Source organism: Nycticebus coucang, chromosome 1 (genome assembly GCF_027406575.1).
Source record: "Nycticebus coucang isolate mNycCou1 chromosome 1, mNycCou1.pri, whole genome shotgun sequence".
NCBI classification, from domain to species: domain Eukaryota; kingdom Metazoa; phylum Chordata; class Mammalia; order Primates; family Lorisidae; genus Nycticebus; species Nycticebus coucang.
The window spans coordinates 4858090-4880071 of record NC_069780.1 but is presented as its reverse complement, the minus strand read 5'-3'; the positions used below and the strand labels follow the sequence as shown (position 1 = coordinate 4880071).

The window sequence follows — 21982 nt, the reverse complement described above, 5'->3', positions numbered from 1 at the left end:
ACCAACACGAGCAAGGTTCACTGGATTAACAGCAGAGGAAGTCCTTGATTGGACTGTTCAGTGACCAAATCCATTTGCCGAATTGCTGTTATAAAACAGCGTAGTATGACCTCCTGAGTCTAGGAAGACAGATTATTTTCTGGTTTGTGAGGAAGGAGACACATCAGTCATAATGCATAATCTCATTTTTATCTTTTGAGAAAACAGCCTTCTTTATCAGAAAAGCATGATGCTTCTTTCAAAGCTATAATAGAAAATGGTGAGAAGACTGTAAGGTGTCACATTGTTAAAAAAATAATCTACATAGCAAACAAAATTCTCAAATAGATTACTTATTGCATGATTATTGGTAATAAAAAGCAATCCTTAGACAAAGAGAAAACAATTTTATCACAGATCCTTGTAAATACTGTTTCTTTTAATGTCTTAAGTTGCAGAGGATGAGGTGTATTTAGGTAATTTAAGGGGAAGGGAAGCAATGAATAAGGTTGGATTCTGTAAGTGAGGATCAATACAAAAAAAAAAAAAAAAAGCACTACCATTTCACAATAACTTTAAGGCTCTATTTATTCCTAAAAACACCCACCAAGCATGGGTTTGCAGGAGCAGCCTAACTTGGATCTACTCTGAGGAAACTCACCAGGGAGAGGCTCTCTAGGAAGGTGAGAGGCGAACGTTACCTCTAACACGGAGCAACCTACCTGGGCAGTAATAGCGAGAAATTATAATCAAATGTAACTTAAACAATTGTGTAGTATAGGTGCTTCTGGCATTGGATGTGAACATGAACTATATAACCACCAATTTTATGAGATTTTATTGGACATAGAGTTAAATACAGGCAGGGTTCCATTTTCACAAAAGTGTAAGTGATCTTACTAATCAATGGGGAAATTATAATTGTTTAATGACCTTTAAAAATGTGTCAAAACATTAAATTCTCTGTGGTTTATAAATGCATAGGGAACTGAAAATAGTCAAAGTGATATTTAGTACACTGCAATTTAAAATAATAGCAACATTGCAAATTAAAGGGTTTTATTTCTTTGTGAAATATCTGAACGGTGCTTGCCTTCTCCTGGCCACACAATTTATAATTCGGAGCGAGCATCTTCTCTGTGACTTTGCTAGTTGTTAGAGTCCTTTCTAAGTTTGGGTCAGCTTCTGACCTTTTTCCTTTGCCCTTTCAATGTCAGGAAAGGTCTCTTTTCAGGTGAAGTTCCTTTGATGTGAAGTTTTACGTCCTCTGAGACCTCCCATCTTTTCCTCACAAACACTTTGCCCGTTCATGTTGATAAATGATCGCCATCAAGGTCATCTGCTTTAAAGGGGGGCTCAGTTTCCTTTTTTAATGAAACAAAGATTTCTGCAAGTATTTCAATGCCTGGTTTTACCTATATCCAAAATGCTTGTTTTGGCTATAGTTAGAGTGAAACTTCCACCGATACTCACTTGCAGCCACATTTTCCCTGTGGCAATTTGCAGTAAATGCTACCTGTGAGCTTTGTGGCATAACCCGGGCTGAAGTTCCTCCTCTCAGCTGGAGGATCGTCCCTCCCCTCAGGGTAAGTCCTGATGAACAACCTGGAGAGCAACATGTCAAACCAGCGCAGCTGCCTGTGGACAAGTCACGCTTCATTGGCAGGTCTCCCAAGTCCCTGCTCTGGCTCCGTGAACCAGCGGGGCGGCCAGGGAAATACTGGCAATTATACGGGCATATTTTTAGGATCAGAAAACCCTGACCTTCCTTTTAAAAGTCTGTTTTTACAGGATCATTTGGTGAAACTCTGTCAGATATCCCAAACCTCAGCATGGCAAGGGGCCACCAATAAAACTGCCATTGTTTAACTGACGGTGGCCAGCCAGGCTGCGAGCTGTCAGCTGCAATGCTAGTTCTCCCCGATGGACCCAGGCTCTCCCCTGTTCATCCTTCTCTTTGCAGTTTCCTTTTCTTTAACAGACACTACCGCATTGACAGTGGGCAACACGGAGTGAACATCCGCGTGTGCTGCCAAGCACGCCCCCAATCACTCGCTTTTTAAATGTTTGAAGAATACTCTCATGAGCAAAACACCTCTTATTCCTAATAAGAAGACATGGAAACGATCTGAGATCATTTCAATAGCCTCTGAGGGTCTTACAGAACATGGTAAGCTGCTGGGTAAGCTGGCCCCACAAACATAGCCAACACTGTGAACTGCAAACCTCCCTGCGGTTGTTGCCTCGAGCTGGTTGTCTTAGGTTTAACGCCACCTGAGTGCATTAAGTGTGTGGTGACCTTGCAATAAATACATAGCAACTAGAATGTTATCAAAAATAAAATAATGGTGCAAAAAAAAGAGGACAGGTTTTAAAATGAAATGCATCTTAACTCAAGTTTAGAAATTCACATTATTGATATGAATTGATATCACAGTATCACATTGATACTGACTTGAGTGACTGAACAAGATGAAATACAAACATAGTTCATTTCCTAGGAATGTCAGCACATCCATACCCCCTCCCTCCGCGCACACACATGCACACAGACACATGTGTTCATGTGGACAGCCAGGCCTTCTGGACTTGAGTCCCATCCACATCAGGCTGCCTGTGAATCAGTCAGGGAGGACACCCGAGAGTCCTCTGACAAGGCAAAGCTCTACTTTGCTCTTACCATTCCGTCCCTAGAATATATTGTTGCACATCCGTATCTTTAATTTCTCTCTCATTTTTTTTCTTTTTCTTTTAGCACAATAGGCTCAAATTGCTTACATGGATCTGGTCCTTGATGCATTCTAGAATCTCACTGACATGGGGCCAATACTCTAGGACACTTTTGACTTTGCATTTTCAATTTTATTTATTAAAATTGCTAGGCCAGCAGGATAGGATAATGGCCAGCTTCCAAGTGAAAATTTTGTATCTCAATTATTTTAAAAATTGCATCATGTATTCCCTTCAGTTTGTCCGTAAAGACATAAAGTTCTTGATGTGGCTCTGCTTCCTGTGGACAGACTGATCAGACTCACACATGAAATGTCACTAATATAACAAAAGTGTTTCCACTTACTGTACTATATTCACGCCTTCATAGACACCCATGACTCCCAGGCTCTGTTGAAAACCTGAATGTGGATAAATACCTGACAAAGATATTGGAAGTAAAACTAGATGAGGAGTCGGGGCGTCTAGAAACACATCTGCCTTGGGCCTCAGTTTCCTCATCTGTAGAGAAGGCGCTGGGTCAGAATTCAGTTTTTTACAACAGTACACTGGCCACCTTGTTTCCTTATTGGCTACGAAAATTTTAGCCCAGTTCCTCTTCCTTATCCTTTGTGAAACCCCAGTGAAGCCTAAAACGGGCTGAGGGTTTGCAAACACCCCCTGAGATGCCTTCTGGCTCTATGCGTGAATGAGCACAGGCGGCAAAGTGCAGAGTAAGATAAAAGGGATAGTAAGTAAGATAAAAAAAGACGGCTGCATTCCTGCAGCAGAAACTACACTACAGAAAATTTGATCCCCAAACCAAATATTAATGGTATAATTCAGAGGAAAGGAAGGAAAGGAGGAAGGAAGAAAGAATAGAAGCAATTTTTTTGTTTTGAGACAGAGTCTCATTTTATCATCCTCGGCAGAGTGCCGTGGCATCACAGCACACAGCAACCTCCAACTCCTGGGCTTAGGCGATTCTCTTGCCTCAGCCTCCCGAGTAACTGGGACCACAGGCGCCCGCCACAACGCCCGGCTATTTTTTGTTGCAGTTTGGCCGGGGCTGGGTTTGCACCCACCACCCTCCGTATATGGTGCCGGCACCTTACTCACTGAGCCACAGGTGCTGCCCAATATGTGCAAATTTGATTAAACTTTCTTCCCTCAGAGGAAAGAGGTGATGATTAATAATTTAAAAATGCCTCCACCACATAGGAAGTGTCTCTATTGTCAAAATACATAAGGTAGAATCTTTTCTCTTTACTCATCAAAAGATAATTGGTTTATTACCTTCAAAGTCCACATCTCCAACTAATTTTGTCTTTCCTGTCACTGGGTCATGGACATAGTTGATGCCCACATCGATTACAGCAGCACCTTCTTTAACCATATCAGATGTAATCAACTTTGGAATACCTGAAAACAAAACAGAATTGTAAACCACTCTTCACACTTAAACTTTGTCCTTGAGTATAAGAAAGGTTGGTATGTACATGTCATTTTTTCCCATGGCTCTAAAAAACATACAAAATACACCGCTTCTAAAAGAGGTGCCCGGTGCACTCTGCTCCTGCAGGAGAACCCAGATGATTAAGGCAGCACATGGGGCCTCGGCCCGGTCACCCCTCACCTTATGGACGGCTCACCAGGCTTCGCCATGGAGACGCTTGCAGCGTCCCTTCCTACGTCACTCACTATAAACAGCTCAGGGAGACGGCGAACACAAAGGCGCGGGGAGGCGTGGAAGCAACTTGGACATGGGAGGAAGGGCGGGGAGGGACACAGGAAAAAGAATGAATGAGGATAATGATTATTCACATTCCCCAGGGTCATGCCATAAACGTGGTGGAAACTCATCAGCTTCAAACATGAAGTGTTATCTTGAGTTTTCCTTTCATTTTTTTCTTGGTGTCTTCATATTCTGTCTGTACATGCTGCTGAGAGGTCTATAATCAGCTCTCCTCACCATCATTCCATTCCAGCTCAACAGGTGGCTCTATGTAGGTCTTAGGTCACCATCTAGTTTCTATACCTATTTTCAAATTTCATTTCAAGTATAATACAGTACCAGCTAATGGTTAACGTTCCAATTTTACTTTTAAATTAATGTTTTAATAAACCATAGAATAAAAATTTACTGGGCTCAAACAATTTATTCTTTAGTCTCCTGGTTGTATGGGATGACTGACGTCAACTGTTCAGATCTTATGTGGTTGTTCCTATGTCTGAAGCTGGGGTCATCTCAAGGTGGGGCCAGGATAACATGGCTCACTCGTGGGGCTGCAGCTGGGGCCTGGGGTTGTGTCTCTCAGTGTATCTTACCACTTTGTCATTAGAATTAAATGGTGAATATTATCTCATTTCATCAATACTCGAAACTTCAAAATCATGAAATAATTCATCATATGGCTTACCATGAAGTTCATTCCTGCATTACTTCCAATTTTTTGCTATTTATAGGTAACTGATCATGTATGCTCAGAAAACTATAGGTTTCTTAATTTGCAGCATCAAATTTTATAAACATTTTTCACTGAACCCTTAACATAATGGAAAAATGTGAGCCAGGTGAAAGCATGCATTGGTAGATTGCTGGGCAGTTAAATAACATTCACCAGAACTGCTGATCCAACACCTGGGACAAGGTCTGTTGAGGTCTTCTGTGGGAAGTATTTTTCAGTGCCATGTTAACAATTTTTCTGAAGAGTTTGGAAAAATGCCCTGGCATTGCCATGGTTATTTTCGCCCTCCTTCAGATCCTTTCTTTCTGTTCTACACCGATTCTTACAGAGCGCTTGATGGATTCTTAGCCTTCAGCACCTTTGGTAGTCATGAGATTGAGCTCAAGCTGGTCTCCTGGGAGGAGGCATGTGTGGGGAATTTTTATCTTGTTCCAGATTGGCCATTTTCATCCCGTCTGAATCACACCAGCCCTGGGCCAGCCACCAGCTAATGGCAGGTGCTGGGCAAGCTAAGCACAGTAAGATGAGCAGAAATGAGCCAGGGTCAGCACAGCTGCCTAGCTGAACCACAGGCTTGTAAAATTACTCTCCCCCATCCCCCCACCCCCAAAAGTGATCCTTTAAGTTACTGAATTTTGAAGTGTTTTTTGGTTGGGTTTGGGTCTTTTAAACAGCAATAGCTGCAGAGCCCATGTATGCAAATGACCCAACAAGGAGAAGAGCTAACAGGTTGTTACTTTGGGGTGATGGATTATAAGTACCAGGAAGAAGTGGGGTGGGAATAAATGGGTAATTCTTATAAAATGCTACTTGATTAAAAACTCATTAAAAAATGAGAGTGTCCTGGATACACAGTATAAGCTGTATTTTTTACTGTATTTTTAGCAAACTCTGGAAAACCTGGTTGTATCCCAGGGGTTATTCTAGAGAAGAATGGTTAGAACAGGCCTAGAAGTCACGTTATATAGAAACACTACAGCATACAAAAACAGGTTGGTTAATTTATTTGTCAGTCTGGAACAATATAAAAATCCTGTGCCACAACATAAAACTATCACTTAGACACACTGTTTAATTTAGCTAGCTTTTTCACAGCAGCCTTTCTCAGTGAAGGGAGCGGTGCCTTGATTTATATTCTGGTGCAAGCTCCTGTTTTGCTGTGAGCCTATAATGTGTAATTCGGACAGGATGAAAATGGCCACAGATCATCACTGGTGCGATGACCACAACTAAGTACCCACAACAAAAGGGTGGCTGCCAATCTCAGCAAAAAGAAACACCTACAACCAAAGCAGAACAAAACTCCAAGGCTCGTGGTCTCGTCTTCAATATGTTAGAATGAACGGGGGTAGATTATGTGGCGTCAGAGGGGAGAAAGGAAGGAAGAGGCACGAAGGGAGGGGGCGGATTTTAGCACAAAGTCATGCAGATGTTAAGAACAAAGTATGTCACAAAGAAAAACTTTATACTCTCCCTTTTCCTGATGATAAATGTTCAAAATAGACTACACGAGGGACTGAGAAGGATGGTTGGAGGACAGTTGTTGGTATTGACTGGCCCAGCTCCTGCCCCTCTCACTTGCAATTCCTGCAATGCCCACGAATGAGACATCCTGAGCGAGATAAGGAGAAAGTCCGGAACAGCCCAGACCACGTCCTGCCTTTCCTCTGCAATGCTTGGTCCCAGCAACTCCAGTGGGCTCAGGCTGCATAAACTCAGCGCGGAGTGCTTGTGGGTCCCTCAGGGCATCCCGTGTGGGCCACGCACAGACTACCTCCCCGGACAACCCGGCTGAGCCTGGCAGACATGGCTCACCTAGATTCTGTGCCTCTGTTTATTCTGGCTGCCATCTGTGAGTGATCAGTCTGCTCTGATTTGCTGCGTGTTCTCCTCGCCAGTCTCATACGAGTGTTCTGATTTGCTGAGTGTTCTCCTCTCCAGTCTCATACGAGTGTTCTGATTTGCTGAGTGTTCTCCTCGCCAGTCTCATACGAGTGTTCTGATTTGCTGCGTGTTCTCCTCGCCAGTCTCATACGAGTGTTCTGATTTGCTGTGTGTTCCCCTCTCCAGTCTCATACAAGTGTTCTGATTTGCTGCGTGTTCTCCTCGCCAGTCTCATACGAGTGTTCTGATTTGCTGAGTGTTCTCCCCTCCAGCCTCATTCGAGTGTTCTGATTTGCTGCGTATTCTCCCCTCCAGTCTCATACGAGTGTTCTGATTTGCTGCGTGTTCTCCTCTCCAGCCTCATACGAGTGTTCTGATTTGCTGCGTGTTCTCCTCTCCAGCCTCATACGAGTGTGTTCTCCTCTCCAGCCTCATACGAGTGTTCTGATTTGCTGCGTGTTCTCCTCTCCAGTCTCATACGAGTGTTCTGATTCGCTGCGTGTTCTCCTCTCCAGTCTCATACGAGTGTTCTGATTTGCTGAGTGTTCTCCCTCCAGCCTTGTACGAGTGCTCTGATTTGCTCCAGCCCTGGAGCAGGGCTTGGGGTGCTGGGGCCCTTTCTCCCCTGCTGTCCTCACAGTGCTGGGACTACTGCAGCATCCAGCTCCACTCTGCAGATTTATGAACCTTTACATTCCTATTACCTCCTGTGCCTCCCAAGTTTTGCTTTAAATGTTGTCTTGTCAAATTTTAAAAAATGTTTTTCATTCTTCTTCCAACTATTTCCGAGCCTCTGTAGACTTTTTGACCCTATCATTCTACTTAAGGGAAACAATATAAACGTAAGTGCTACCTAATAGTTGAAATTACAACTAATAAACACAAAATCTCTATTTCAGATACATCATATACTCTAGTTAGCTCACGTTGTTGTCATGTAGGGCAAATGATTACAGGTAGAGAGCTGCTTAATTGCTGTATTTTCAAAGACACTTCTAAGGACAGGTATTTAGTCCCCCCAAGTATACACATGTAATATAAACTCTTACATAATGTAACAGCATTAAAATCTGTTTATATATTTTGTCAAAAAAGACATATGCCATTAGGATATACAGTCAGAATTTTCTTTTTATGAATGCTGAAAATAAATGACTTCAAGTGAACATTTCCTGGGAGCTTTACTTACTGTTATAATTCTGCGGGACCCAATTCGTATATTAACTTGAAGACTCAAGCATTTTATGTGAGAAACAAAACCATCTACACCCAGGCAGCTCCCTGTCGATGTTAATATGACTTTACTTTTCCACTGTCTTCATCAACATGACTTGCCTAGATCAGGAAACTCTTGCTCAGAAAGTTGAAAGTAATTTTGTCTCAGGAACCTCACTTAATGAACATCAGACCTTTTGACTTCCAGTGGATTGAGAAGAGCTGTTTAATCAGTCCTCTCCAAGACGTTTCCAAACCCTTGCTTTTCAAACCCTCTCAATGGCGTGTCCCCCACTTCTAAACTTTCATATTATGATCCTTACCCAATTCCAATCAACCCCAATGTTACAATAAATTCCCAAATCACAAAAATATCCCAACGTTGCCCTCCTACACCAAGATGCTACTAAAGTAAACTGGCTCTCCTGGGGGAAAATAATCTGATTTGTAGACTTGATGATTCTGTTGTATAAACAGTCCTGACATGACTTACTTCCAACTACCAATGTGGCTCCGCTGAACATGGAAGGTGGAACAGGAAGGATGCACAGAATCCACTTTCCCAGGAGACGAAGCTGGCCCTGCTCACCCCTGCTCCTTCCCAGCAGGCTGCAGCAGCCATGGACTCGCCAGCACAGCGATCTTGGGAACCTGTGAAGTTCCAATCGAGAACGTCTCCTGGCTATGATCTAAGACCTCAGCTTAGAAAGCAAGAGCACCTCCCAGACCTCAGGCCTCCTGCTGGGCAGAGCGCTGCTGTTTCTCTGACCACGTATATTTCTTGTTGAGTTTGACCTCTGATTTCTTTTAATCGAAGTTCCCCATATACTGAGTTTATTTTGTATTCTATAAATAAGGAGCCCTGTTAAGAAATCTTCTGCTTATCTGATCAGATTTGAAAAATGTGTTCTTCCTAAAAACCAGTTTTATCTCCAACAACATTATCTTTCACTGTCCCTGTCATTTGCTGTACCTCTTATTGCCAACACCAGTGTTTTTCCCTGTCCCTGTCATCTGTTGTATCTCTAAAAAAGGAAAGTTCAGAGGAAGGAAAAGGGTATTAAACAGAGAAACCCATTCCTCAAACTGACCTTGAAATTCACAAGTTCAGACTCTGAACTTTGGGGAATTCTACAGAAAAACTTCCTCAGGTCGTTTATCAAAGTCTTAGGGGCACTTTGCTCAGTCCTAGCTGTGAAATCTCCCACTCCGACTGCGAGGAACTGCAGATTAGCCTCCTCATTTGCAGCTGGAGGCCACCCAGCCATGAGGCTAGGGCACTGTGTCACGGCACACGGGCCACAGTGACCACTCCTGGACCCTGGGGGACTTGCCTCCATCTGAGCCTGAGACCGCTCCTCCTCCCACAGGACTCCTGCTCTGTGGATGAATTTACACCAGAACCCACATTCTATTACTTATTATCTTTCTAAATGACATGATTTCACCAAGGATAATTTGAAATTATGATAGCATTTTCAGGAAATTTTGATATGAACAAAAGTGCTCATTTGAGATGTAACTTAGAACAAAAAGGAAGAAAATTCCAAACGCCCAAGAGCCTGCATTTTTAATATATCTAAAAATATTCAGATTCCAAAATCATTCCCTTAAAAGATTCTTGAGGCTAAAAAAAAAAACCAAAAAGTGGTAAAATACGCAATCTTTTTTTAGATTCCTCCAAATCTCAACATAAACCTAGTGGTCTTCACCCTTTTCTCCCAGCCTGCTTTTCTAGCTGCCTTTACAGGCTCCTCCCACTCCTGACTGACCAGGAATCCCCCACCTGTGACTACCTCATAGAGTTAATCCCTTCAGAATAGAGAGAAACCCTCACTCTTGACTAGATAAGACCTAGTCTCATTCTGAGCTGAAAGCCATCACTGAAATTTTCCCCAAACCTAGATTTAATAATAATAAAAAAAAAACAGTGATGACAAAGTATGTGAAAAATGAAGCTGATCTGTAACAAGGTGAATTATCTCAGTACATACTTCAAATTTTAATATTCTCTTTATGTTTCAACTGTTAACAATCATCAATAAAAATGAGTTATGGAAGGTGGTGATTCAAACAGGGATACCTTTAATTCTTTCTGACAACGAGAAATAGCCTCAAAGGATGAATGTCTGGAAATTAAATTGTTTACAAAAATATATTTCAGATTAAACCCATGGTCTTTGCCTTGGTCCAGACAATGTGAAGAATTTGTGTACTTCAAGTCAGCATAAAATTGAGAGGCTAGGAGCATAGGCTCAGGGGACAGACAGTCCTATGTGTCAATGCGTGAACTTCAGGAGGTCAGGCATAGTGAGGACTTATCTCTCACTATCTCTAGACCAGCTGTCTATAAACTTTCTGATCCTGCACCTCTATCTGAGTGTGCGTATTTATTTGTGCATAAATTATGTGTATGCATACATCTAATAATATATTTAATTGTGTATATTATAAAATATATACAAACACATAAAAAGGATGAGAAAAATAAATATAATTGGGATTCCCATATACTCTTCACATATCCAGTTGTCTCACCCATTCCCGAGATTCACGCTTCACACTTTGGAACACTTTTTTGGCATATTGTGCATTGTAGGTACTCAATAATACTTGTCAAATTATTGAATACATTCAATTCAAAGGTGAACATGAGTAGGTTCTACTATACATATTCTGGGCCTTTGTTTGCCATCCATAAAATGGGATAATTATGAATAATAATAGCTATATGTGGGGATGGTGAAGATAAATAAAATCATCTATTAAATGTTAAAAAACAAAAAACCCTAGCCATCTGAGAATTTATGAAGGAATTAGGAATCGTTTCAGAAGTCTACGGTCCATAACTCTCCTATCTACATCTATTACTTCCTGTGCTCAAATGCAAAAGAACTGAACGGAAAGACAGGCTTCAAAGATGCCGAACTGCGTAAGAAGTCAGATTTGGAAAGCTGGAGATTTTGGAGGTCTTTGAAAAGTGTCCCCAAAAGCATTTCTGTTAACATAGGTTGTCCTCTGATTCAGTCCAACCTATAAGCGCAGACAGGATCAATCCACTGGCAGAATTCAGGGTTAGGCTAGTTAGTGCCTTTTGACAGTGCTGAGAAGTAAATCCAGACACGGACGAAGCTCCCCTGTGAAATGCTCACTTTTTGTGAACGATCTTAAGCCAGAAATAGAAGCATGAACACACAAGAAAAACTCCATTTCTACTATTATCTGGTAGTTTTCTTTTTTTTTTTTTTATTGAATCATAACTGTATACATTGATATGATCATGGGGCATCATACACTCGCTTCATAGACCATTTGACACATTTTTATCACAACGGTTAACATAGTGGACTCTCTGAGATTGTTGTCCTAATGCCTCCATGTAAGTGCGAGATGTATTATTATTATTAATAAAGTAGTTCAGTAATAAAAAGTCAGTTGTAATTGAATTTCTTTTCTAAGAAAAACATCAAATAGCTATGGAACACCTTTTGCCCCATGTTTAAATCAGATTCATTTTGATGATAAATTATTTAAAAGCAAAAAATATAAAATCTTAAGTGCTATTAAAAATTGATTAGGAATGCATTATTCTTTCATTGACCCAGTTCAGATTATTTTTTAATTTTTTTGGTCAAAGCTAATAAATTTGAGTAGATGTTTCAAAAAAAAAAAAAAAACACACAAGAAAAACCAGAATGGGAAACAGCCCCTTGGCAGACCTCTCGCACCCTGATGGGCATGTTGAAAGGGACTCACAGATAAAACAATTAGATATTACTAATGATTAAACCTGAGCAGGGAGTCACTTGGTAGAGACAGACATTTGTTGCTTCTGTAAACATAAGAAACGCTGGGAAAAAAACACACGTACACAGATACACACACGGACGAGCTGACAGGCATAAAAATGAAGGAGCTTTAGAGAAAAATCAAATGCACAATTTCTCATTTCACACTCAAGTGCACAGAGAGAAATTTCTCATACTGTTAAAGGCAGCGTTTTGGTGAATATAGGCACTATCTTGTCAGCTGGAAAGCCGACTGTCTGCATTCAACACCTCCCTCAGAAAAAACAAACTAGGCAGATGGTTGTCTTCCCTAATATCCCCAATCCTTCTCCATCCAAGCCCAGAAGCACAGCCTGCTCTGTGACCCTGCACCTGCCAGCTTGATACTCTGAAAGCTTAACTGCCAGATTAGTGGTGCCCTGATGGTCTCATTCTTAGAATCCCTTTCCACTTCCTGTGCATATGAGGTGGCACCTGATTTGGACATCGACTTAGACTTAACCATGACCTTAGAATTCAAGTCAGGTGGAAGCTGAAGACTCCACAGAGGTGCCAGAGTTTTTGTGGGTAAAATTCTGAAGATACTGGAAGGATTATTGGGTGAACTTACCCAGCTTCAGACTGACCTCTTTAAACTTCTAAAGTTATACAATATCCTCCTAAACCACTGGCTAACCTTAAAACTAAAAGAGAATGAACAGATTCTTAAAACATTCATCTTCCTAGTCAAAAACAAGAGAAAGAAAAAACTCCAGTGGGCAGAGAGATAGATTTTTCAGGACCTTAGTGTCACAAGGCCCCTGGCTTCTCTGTAGTAGCAAACTCACGTTCTATTTTATCTTTATGTCTCCTAGGGCTATACATTTTACGTTCTAGATGTGCATTTTGTTTTCTTTATTATCTCTTTAGATCTAAGTGATCTATACTTATTAGCCCACCTTCTGGAAATGACAACACACCTTTACACCCTCGTTCACTAAGGCAGCTTCACACTTTGCACAAGTCTTCAACCTGGAAAAAATTTAAAATTTTTCTGTAATTCCACTGTTATGCCAGTAAGGATTTGAGGGAGAATGTGTTTCAGAAGATATGAATCAGACTCTGCATTTGAATTTTCTAGCATTTAAAAGTACTTTATATTATGCTTGGCCATCAGCAGATATATTCCTGACGTACCTAGGTAATAAGAAACATTACATGTGTTACTAGCCTATTACATTTTCCAGAAACATTTGCTATTGCAAATTCCCCTTTTGATACTTAGTAGTTTTCAGAGCTCCCATATCAGTTGACTAGGTTTCCAATAGGACATCTCAGCTCTAAATTCTGGGTCATTCAGAAACATGAAATCAAAATTTTACATACTTACGTCATCACTAAAAAAAAAAAAATCCTGTCTTACAAATATATATTAAAGCCCAAAGCAAGTTTATAGAGATAAGCCTGTTGTGTTTTCACCAAAACTAATCCATCCTTGAATTTCTGGTAGAAGAAAATGTTCGTGATTAATGCAGAATTTTAAAACTAGTTGGGATAATTATAGTAGAGTAAAATACTCTCATCAGTAAATCTAGTAAAAAGATTTCTGTTCTGGGTAAAAATCTCTTTGAGAAATAGACAAACCAATGAATGATCATCATAGAATCACACCATTTCAAGGGTTATATCTCAGGTAACTGCAGTCGGTCTCATAATTCCTTAGACAATGACAAATATGTTACCAATGTTGTTTAAGCAAGAGGGCACAGAACCAAGGTAAGGTTTAAAAATGAGGGTAATATCCAACATACACAGAGTGCTAGCCTACACCAGGGGGGCTAAGAGCTCCCTACTGTGAAGATGAGGCCCTTAACCTCTTCAAGTGAGGTTGTACCCTTATTCTCACCAATTAGAACCCCAGCCGAGTGTTTTTATATGCTTATTTGACAACCTCAGAATTGAGTTCACATAAATTTTAAAAAGTGTCATCCCTTCCCAGTGGATCCTATCATAGTCATCTGTAAGTCTTTGTGAAACAGCTCAGTCAAGGCATTCCGATAAAAGAAAGCCCTATATTTATACATCACTTTAATTAGTAGTGTTCAAAGGGCTGTGTAAACATTATCTAATTAAACTTCACAACAATTCAGTGAAGCAAGAAAAGGTTTACCCATTATCCTCATTCACAGAAGAGAGATTTTTGAGGTGCTGAGAAGCTAAATGATTTCTTAGTTTCATAATGATGAGTCAGAGGTGAGGCTGGGAACAGAACTAGAACTCTCATTCAGATATAAAAGTAACACCATAGGTCACTCCTTTAGCTGGAAGTCGTCTTACTACAGAAATAGTGAGAGCAAGTGGAATGGAATTCGTATGAATGTGTAAGGTTCTTTCTATACTAGAACACCTTTCTTCAGCAATATTTCTTGGAGGACAGTAATATGATGGCTAAATGCATCTTCACTAAATAAAGAGCCTGTGTTCGTGATAAGAGTACTTCTGTGTCTTCTCCTGAGGAGCCTCCTGTTATTTCTGGGAATCCTTAAGAACTGTTTGCAAACCAGTGGGCCAGTGCCAGCAACCACAGAGCACGTCTCGCTCTTCCTCTTTTCCCTGGTTTGAATCCTATGTGATACCTGTATGCCTGAGAGATCTGTGGTGAGAATAATGCCGAGGACTCTGTCTGAATGCCCCCAAGGCTGCAAATCCTCAGAGCACCAGAATGGTGCCAGGTTCCTAACACAGCTTATGGCCAGCAGGACCCACTCTGTACTGCATTTAATAATCTAGGTGATAGAATCCCTTTGTGCTTGGAAATGCACAGGTTTATCTAATAATTACATCAGCTTCTGCCTTGAACTGTTTTTCTGCAAAGCCCATGGACATGTAGGGCTCAACTGCATGCTTCCTTCCTCCCACCAGTCAAACCTTTTCCTTTGTACACAAACATTTGCATCTGGGGTGTGGAAGAGCTTGAAGGCCAGTAGGGGCAATGAGCCAACATGGAGTATTAAAGCCAATCAGAATGAGTTCAAATATTTTCGAACACTTAAACCCAGCTCAGTGTGTAAAATGATCAAAGCAAGGAGAGAGATATCAGCTGCCAAGAGAAGGGGGAGGGGAGCTCCCCAGCCAGCCACAGTCCCTTAGGTTCCTGAGAATTCAATCTGAAAACCAATGAGCCCAATCCCTGTGTTTTTATATAGATCTGGGAGCAGGGCAGTTTTGTTACATGGATTTATTACACAGGGGTGAAGTCTGGGCTTTCTGTGTACTCATCACCCAAATAGTACACATTGCACCCAATAGGTAATATTCATCCCTCGTCCCCTTCCACATCTCTGATGTCTATTAAGCCTTAAGCTACACTGAATGTCCATGCATACCTATGTTTAGCTCCCACTTATAAGTGAGAAAAATGCAAGATTTGATTTGACTTTCTTTTTTTTTTTTGCAGTTTTTGGCTGAGGCTGGGTTTGAACCCGCCACGTCCGGCATATGGGGCTGGTGCCCTACTCCTTTGAGCCACAGGATTTGACTTTCTTTACTTAGGATACTGGCCTCTGGTTCATCCAAGTTGCTGCAAACATTTCCTTCCTTCTTATGGCTTAGTATTCCACAGTGTTCATGTGCACACACATACACATCTTCCACATTTTATTTATCTAGTTTAGGTTAATAGTGTATCTTTGCCACGGTGAATAGTGCTGAGATAAACATGAGTACAGGTGGTTTTTAATATAATTTCTTTTCCTTTGAGTGTATACCTGGAATTTGGATTGCTGGACCAAATGACAGATCTGTTTTCAGTTCTTTGAGGAATCTCCATACTTCTTCCCACAGAGGTTGCACTAATTTACATTCCCACCAATGGTGTACAAGGTTCCCTTTTCTCTGCATACTCACTATCAATTGTTTTTTGCCTTTTTAATAATGGCCACTCTGGTGTAAAACAGTTTCTGTTTTTAATTTGCATTTCTCTGATGATCAGTGATGTTGGCCATTTTTTCACATGGTTGTTGGACATTTTTGGAAAAACATCTGTTCGTGCCCTTTAGCCCACTTTCTGGTGTGTTGTCTTAGTTCCTCATGTCTAGTATTAGTCCTTTGTTGGACGCATATTTTCTTCCATGCCATAGGATGTCTATTCACTCTAAGTATTTCTTTTGCTATGCAAAAGCTTTATAGTTTAAGTCCCATTTGTTTATTTTTGTTTTTGTTGCAATTGTCTTTACAGCCTTAAACATAAATGCTTTGCCTAGGCCAATGTCCTGAAGTTTTTCCTAGGTTTTTTCCTAACATTTTTACAGTTTCAGGCTGTACATTTAAGTCTTTAATCCATCTTGAGTTCATTTTTGTAAATGGTGAGTGAGGGATGCAGTTTCATTCTTCTGCATATGGCCCTCTAGTTTTCTCTAGACTGTTTACAGATAGAAAGTCTTTTTCCCAGTGAATGTTTTTGTCTGCCTTGTTGAAGGTCGGTTGGTTGCAGGTACACAGCTTTATTTAGACAATCTCTTTGTTTTAAAGGTGTAGTCCTTAAGGCCCCATGGCAGCCTTCTCTTTAGGGAATCCCTGGTGCTCCCATCATGTTTACTCCTGGCACTTCTGTCCCTGCTTCCTGTGAGCATCCCAGAAGCAGCTCCAGCCTTCTCTGCTCATTTGACTCAGAAAAGACAGATAGACAAGAGAAAAGGGCAGAAGAGACATTCTAGCTTCAGGATCTCAAAAGCCTAGAGCACTTTAGGGAAACAGAGGGAACTGGACAAAGAAACGACAGGGGTAAGTTGGTAGCATCTCAGGGAAAAGAGATGCAGTGGGGAGAGCTTAGCCTTTGGAGGTTCCCAGGGAGACGCTGCCAGTCAAAGGGCAAGACAGAGTGAAGGTGAGTATTCTCTGTAACTTTTGTCCTCTCTGTATGCAGAAGTACGTGAGGGCTGTCCAGAAAGTACCCAGCCATGCACTAGGCAAAACAGACACACGTGGCTGGATACTCTCTGGACAGCCCTTCTATATTATCTATAAAATGTGTTACATACTGCATTAAAGGCCCTGCTTCCTTATTCCATAATCCCCGTCCCACCAATTCAAACTCCCTGCTATGGGACTCTGCTGATCCTCCCAGTAAAGTGGTGGAATTTCTGCACTTTGAATCTGAGCCTGGCTTATTGGAGAATATTTAGTCAATGGAATAAGACAGATATGACAGTGTGCCAGTTCTGAGCCTCAGGAGGTCTCATATGTTTCCACCTGTTCTCTGGCACTGCCGCTATTACTGCAGAGAGGTCACCTCTGGGCCTTTATTCTGGTCTTGGGATGAGCATGAGACACACATTGAAACAGAGTGCATCACACAGACCCAGGTTAGAGCAGAGCCCACAGCAGGGAGCAGATGTGTGAGTTATCCAGCTGACTCACAAACACATGAATGATTCAGGCTGAGATTAGGGGAGCCCAGCCTGGCACGTCAGTCTCCCCCCACAAACCACACACTTGTGAGTTATAATGATAGCTGTCGTAAGCCACTGAATTTTGGCATGGCTTGTTCCATAGCAGTAGTACAAAATACTATGCTTCTTACTACTGGGCATAACTAAAATATTGAAATACACTAATTAGAAATTCACATATATCTGTTATTACATAATACTTGTGTAGAGACTTTATTTTCCAACGGATCCCTAATATTTTCATATATGATAAAATGGAAGGTTTCTTATTAGTCCTTCATTTCACTGTACATTAGAATTTTTCATTCTTAATTCCAAATTTACTCTTCTGTTTCTGGAAGATTATGTAACAAAAAAAAAATAAAAGGTATACAAATAACAAAGAAATAATACAGAAGGTCGAAAATGAAGAGACAATCTCCTCATATTACCACTACTCAAACTCAACCCAAATAAACACTTGGGCATATTTACTTTAAGTCCTTTTTGTACGTTTATACTTAAAAATATTAAACTATAAATCAATTCCCCTTAAAATATTAGAATTATAAAGTATCTCTCAAACCTAATCATAATTCTTATTCTCTTCCTAGATGGATGTGTATTCTTCTAATATTCTAATCTTTCTCATTCCTTTTGTCCATCCACATTATGTACCCTTGAAAACGAATATCCATATAAAACATTGAGTTGTTTTTAACCATAGGGATGGAATAAGGGAGAAGCACATACTAGATGTAAGTTACTTGAAATACACTAGTGGCAATGTGACACATGACCAATGCTATCCCAGAGCCCCCACGTTATGATGACAGAAGATAGAGGAGAATGCACTGGTTTGTTTTAGAGAAAGATGTTTTTTAGAATATATTAGCAAGGAACAGAAAAATATGCCAAATTGTTAGTGATTTGAAGGATCAACTCACACTCCAATTTATTAAAAATACTTGGGCTGGGCATGATGACTCACACCTAAAATCTCAGCTACTTGAGGAGCTGAGGCAGGACAATTACTTAAGCCCAGGAGTTCCAGATTAGCCTGGGCAACAAGTAAGACTCTGTCCAAAAATAAAGTTACCTAGATTTTAAAAATTAATTTAGATTTGGAAATTAAATGGCATCAATTTGGGGTTTTTAGTTTAAAATGTTCTACTGTCTCATAGTTGTATGCAATTTTAAAATTTTCTCTTGTAGCCCACTACACTTCTTCATCACTTGGGTTTAATGTTTTATTATGTTAGGCTACGTGGGTGACTGAATGTCACAGCCCCAGGGGTATAGAGGTGGGCCTAAGATCAGCTGTGACCTCTGGCCCTGCACAGCAGGGACAGGAACCTGCTGCTGCACTTGCTGGAACAGTCTGGCAGTCCGTCCCAAAGCAAACCCACAATGTTGAGCCAACCAAACCACTGTGTACCCTCCCCAAGTGGGAAATATGCCTCTGGGCCAGCAGAATGGCCACATGCTTATGATTAGGGCCCAAGAAATAGCCCCATAGCATCTGAGCCCCATGCAGACATGCCCCTGGCATGCAGCCTTTCTGGGTGACTAAAAGTCTACTTTCCAGACCTGAAAATAGCGCCATAGGTTATCCCTGATACCCATGCCCCCAGCGACCAAGCAGTCCTAAGAAGCAGTGTTGCAGGCCACCTGATTAGGCATACTTTTGAGCTGGATGAGCAGCCTTGCTATGAAATAGCTCTGTGGGCCACCCCTAGTAGATATGACTCCAGGCTAGCTGAGCAGCTGTACACCCATGTTCCAAGGCCTGGGAAAGAGGCTCAAAAGCTACCTCTTGTGGGCATGCCTCATACATGTCTCCCAAGACTATGAAACTCCATGTGGGCTACCCCCTGTGGAAATGCTGTCAGGCCAGTTAAAGATCAGTGAAGTTATATCACAGGCTTAGGAAACTCCCTGTGCCTGCCTTCAGCAGACAAGCTACTAAGATAGCCATGGAGCCTATACCCACATTCTGAACTGGAAAAATAGTCCTGTGGTCCCCCATCAGACACACCCCCAGGCCAGCTAAGCAATTATGCACCTACATCCCAAGCCAGAGAAACAGACCCACAGGGCCACTCCCAGTAGACATGCACCCCAGCTGAGAAGCTGTGTGACCACATCCCAGACCTGAGAAATAGCCCTGTGGACCATCCTCAGGAAACACCCCAAGGCCAACTGAGCAACTGTGTACCTACATTCAGGCCAGAGAAATAGCTCCACAGGCCACTCCAGGCAGGTCCACTCCAGGCATGTCTACTCCAGGCAGGTACACCTTAGCCTGGACAAGCACTGCATACCTGTTCTCCTAATGAGACTAGTACCCAATGGCCTCAACCATATAAGCTGGACACCAAGATGGATGACTTACCACATGCACATATGGACCCCCAACCTGAGAAACAGCCCAGGAAGACCACACCTGGCAACATTCTAGTATCATCACCACAAACTATCAGCCTAGGCCACTGAGAAATTCACAAATGCCTGTTGTGTGGATTACAGCTGAAGAAACTATAGAGACTACATAACTACATCCATTTACAACCAAGGCTGCTGCATTCCAGTGAACTGACACCCAAAGGCTCATTCATACAAATAAGTCTTTACCTTTGAAATCTCCTTCATAAAATTGGAAAAGAAATTTTTTCCACGAGATACATAGAAATCAGTGTAGATACATATCAACCATGGAAAAGGAAATAGGACACCAAAGGAAAACAATTCTCCAGTATAGACCCCGATCACAAGGAAATATATAAAATGTCAGAAAAAAGAACTCAAAAATCTTAAAGTTTAGCAAAATAAGAAACTACAGATAGACATTGATATAGCCATTAAAAAAGAACCAAATGGAAATTATAGAGCTGAAGAATGAACAAAATAAAAAATACAATTAAGAGCATCAACATATTATACCAAGCAGAATTACTGAACGTGAAGACAAGTCCTTTAAAATAACACAAGCAGACATTAAAATTTAAATAAATAAAAGAAAAAAGGAAAAAGAAACTCTACAAGCTTTACAGGATACCATTACTCAAACAAATATTTACATTATGGGTCTTCTAGGAAGAAAAGAAAAGAGCGAGGAAAATATATTTAAAGAAATAATAGCAGAAAACTTCACAAGTCTTGGGAGAGAGATGAATATCCAGGTCTAAGCAACTCAAAGAAAACCATATAGATTTAACCAAAACAGGACTTATCTAAGGCATATTATCATCAAATTGTTAAAAGTAAAAAACAAAGAATTTTAAAAGCACCAAGAAAGGTATCACATGCAAAGGAATCCCTATTACGCTAACAGCATAGTTTTTCAGAAAATGGGAGGCTATATTTAAATTACTGAAAGAAAAAAACTGTCAAGAATATATCACACAAAGCTATCCTTCAGAAATGAAGGAGAAATGAAGGAGAAATAAATTATTTAGGAACAAGCAAAAACTAAAAGAATTCATCATTCCTGGACTGACTTCAAAAAAATGCTTACGAAGTCTTACATGCACGTCGGGGTTTCCTTTACCTTTCTATAAGTTGTACCAAAACATCCACTTAAGTTTTTTCATTTGTACCATTCCTTCAAATAAAGAAATTTGGTAACCCCCCCAAAAAAAGAAGTCTTACATTGGGCAGCGCCTGTGGCTCAGTGAGTAGGGCGCCGGCCCCATATGCTGAAGGTGGCGGGTTCGGACCCAGCCCCGGCCAAACTGCAACAGAAAAATAGCCGGGCGTTGTGGCGCTCGCCTGTAGTCCCAGCTACTCGGGAGGCTGAGGCAAGAGAACCGCGTAAGCCCAAGAGTTAGAGGTTGCTGTGAGCCGTGTGACGCCACGGCACTCTACCCGAGGGCGGTACAGTGAGACTCTGTCTCTACAAAAAAAAAAAAAGAAGTCTTACATCAAACAAAAATCATAATGAAAACATGAAAACTGGTACAGGTAATACACATAGGAGAAATAAAAACAAATCAAACCTTATCAGTACAGAAAACCACTCACGTGCAAAAATGAACAATGAGAGGAAGGAAAAAAGATATACAACACAATCAAAACACAATAAAATGACAGAACTAAGTCCTCAAGGACCTTGGATATAAATGGATTCAATTCTCTATTTAAAGATATACAATAAAGAGACTATAATTATAAATATATGTGCACTCAACACCAGAACATTCAGATATATAAAGCAATATAATTAAATACTCAGGGAAAGATAGACCCCAATATAATAATAGTTGGGGACTTCAACAGTCCATTGTTAGTATCACACAGATCTACACTGAAAATCAACCAGGAAACTGTCCCATAGAACAAATGGACCTAACAGACCTTAAGAATTTATAGGGCATTTCACCACACAGCTGCAGAATACACACTCTTTTCATCATCACATCAAGCATTCTTCAGGATAGAAAACAAGTCTCAAAAATTTTTTAAAAAAACTAAAACATATCAAGTATCTCATCTAACTCAAAGTAATAAAACTATACACCAAGAGGAACAT

At 40.9% G+C, this 21982-nt stretch overlaps 1 protein-coding gene across 4 annotated transcripts in view; it reads right to left on the bottom strand.

The window, feature by feature from the left end:
• MTHFD2L (methylenetetrahydrofolate dehydrogenase (NADP+ dependent) 2 like) overlaps nt 1-21982 on the bottom strand; it is a 130179-nt gene that overhangs the window by 14179 nt on the left and 94018 nt on the right. For 2 of the 4 annotated variants that reach the window (XM_053582622.1, XM_053582715.1), the window contains one exon: nt 3985-4110. The exons of 1 other annotated variant lie outside the window; for it this stretch is intronic. In XM_053582622.1, coding sequence (XP_053438597.1) covers nt 3985-4110 — 126 coding nt within the window. Of the gene's footprint in view, nt 1-3984; nt 4111-21982 lie in introns of those variants that run through there. One more of the 4 variants, XM_053582887.1, reaches the window with a different exon arrangement.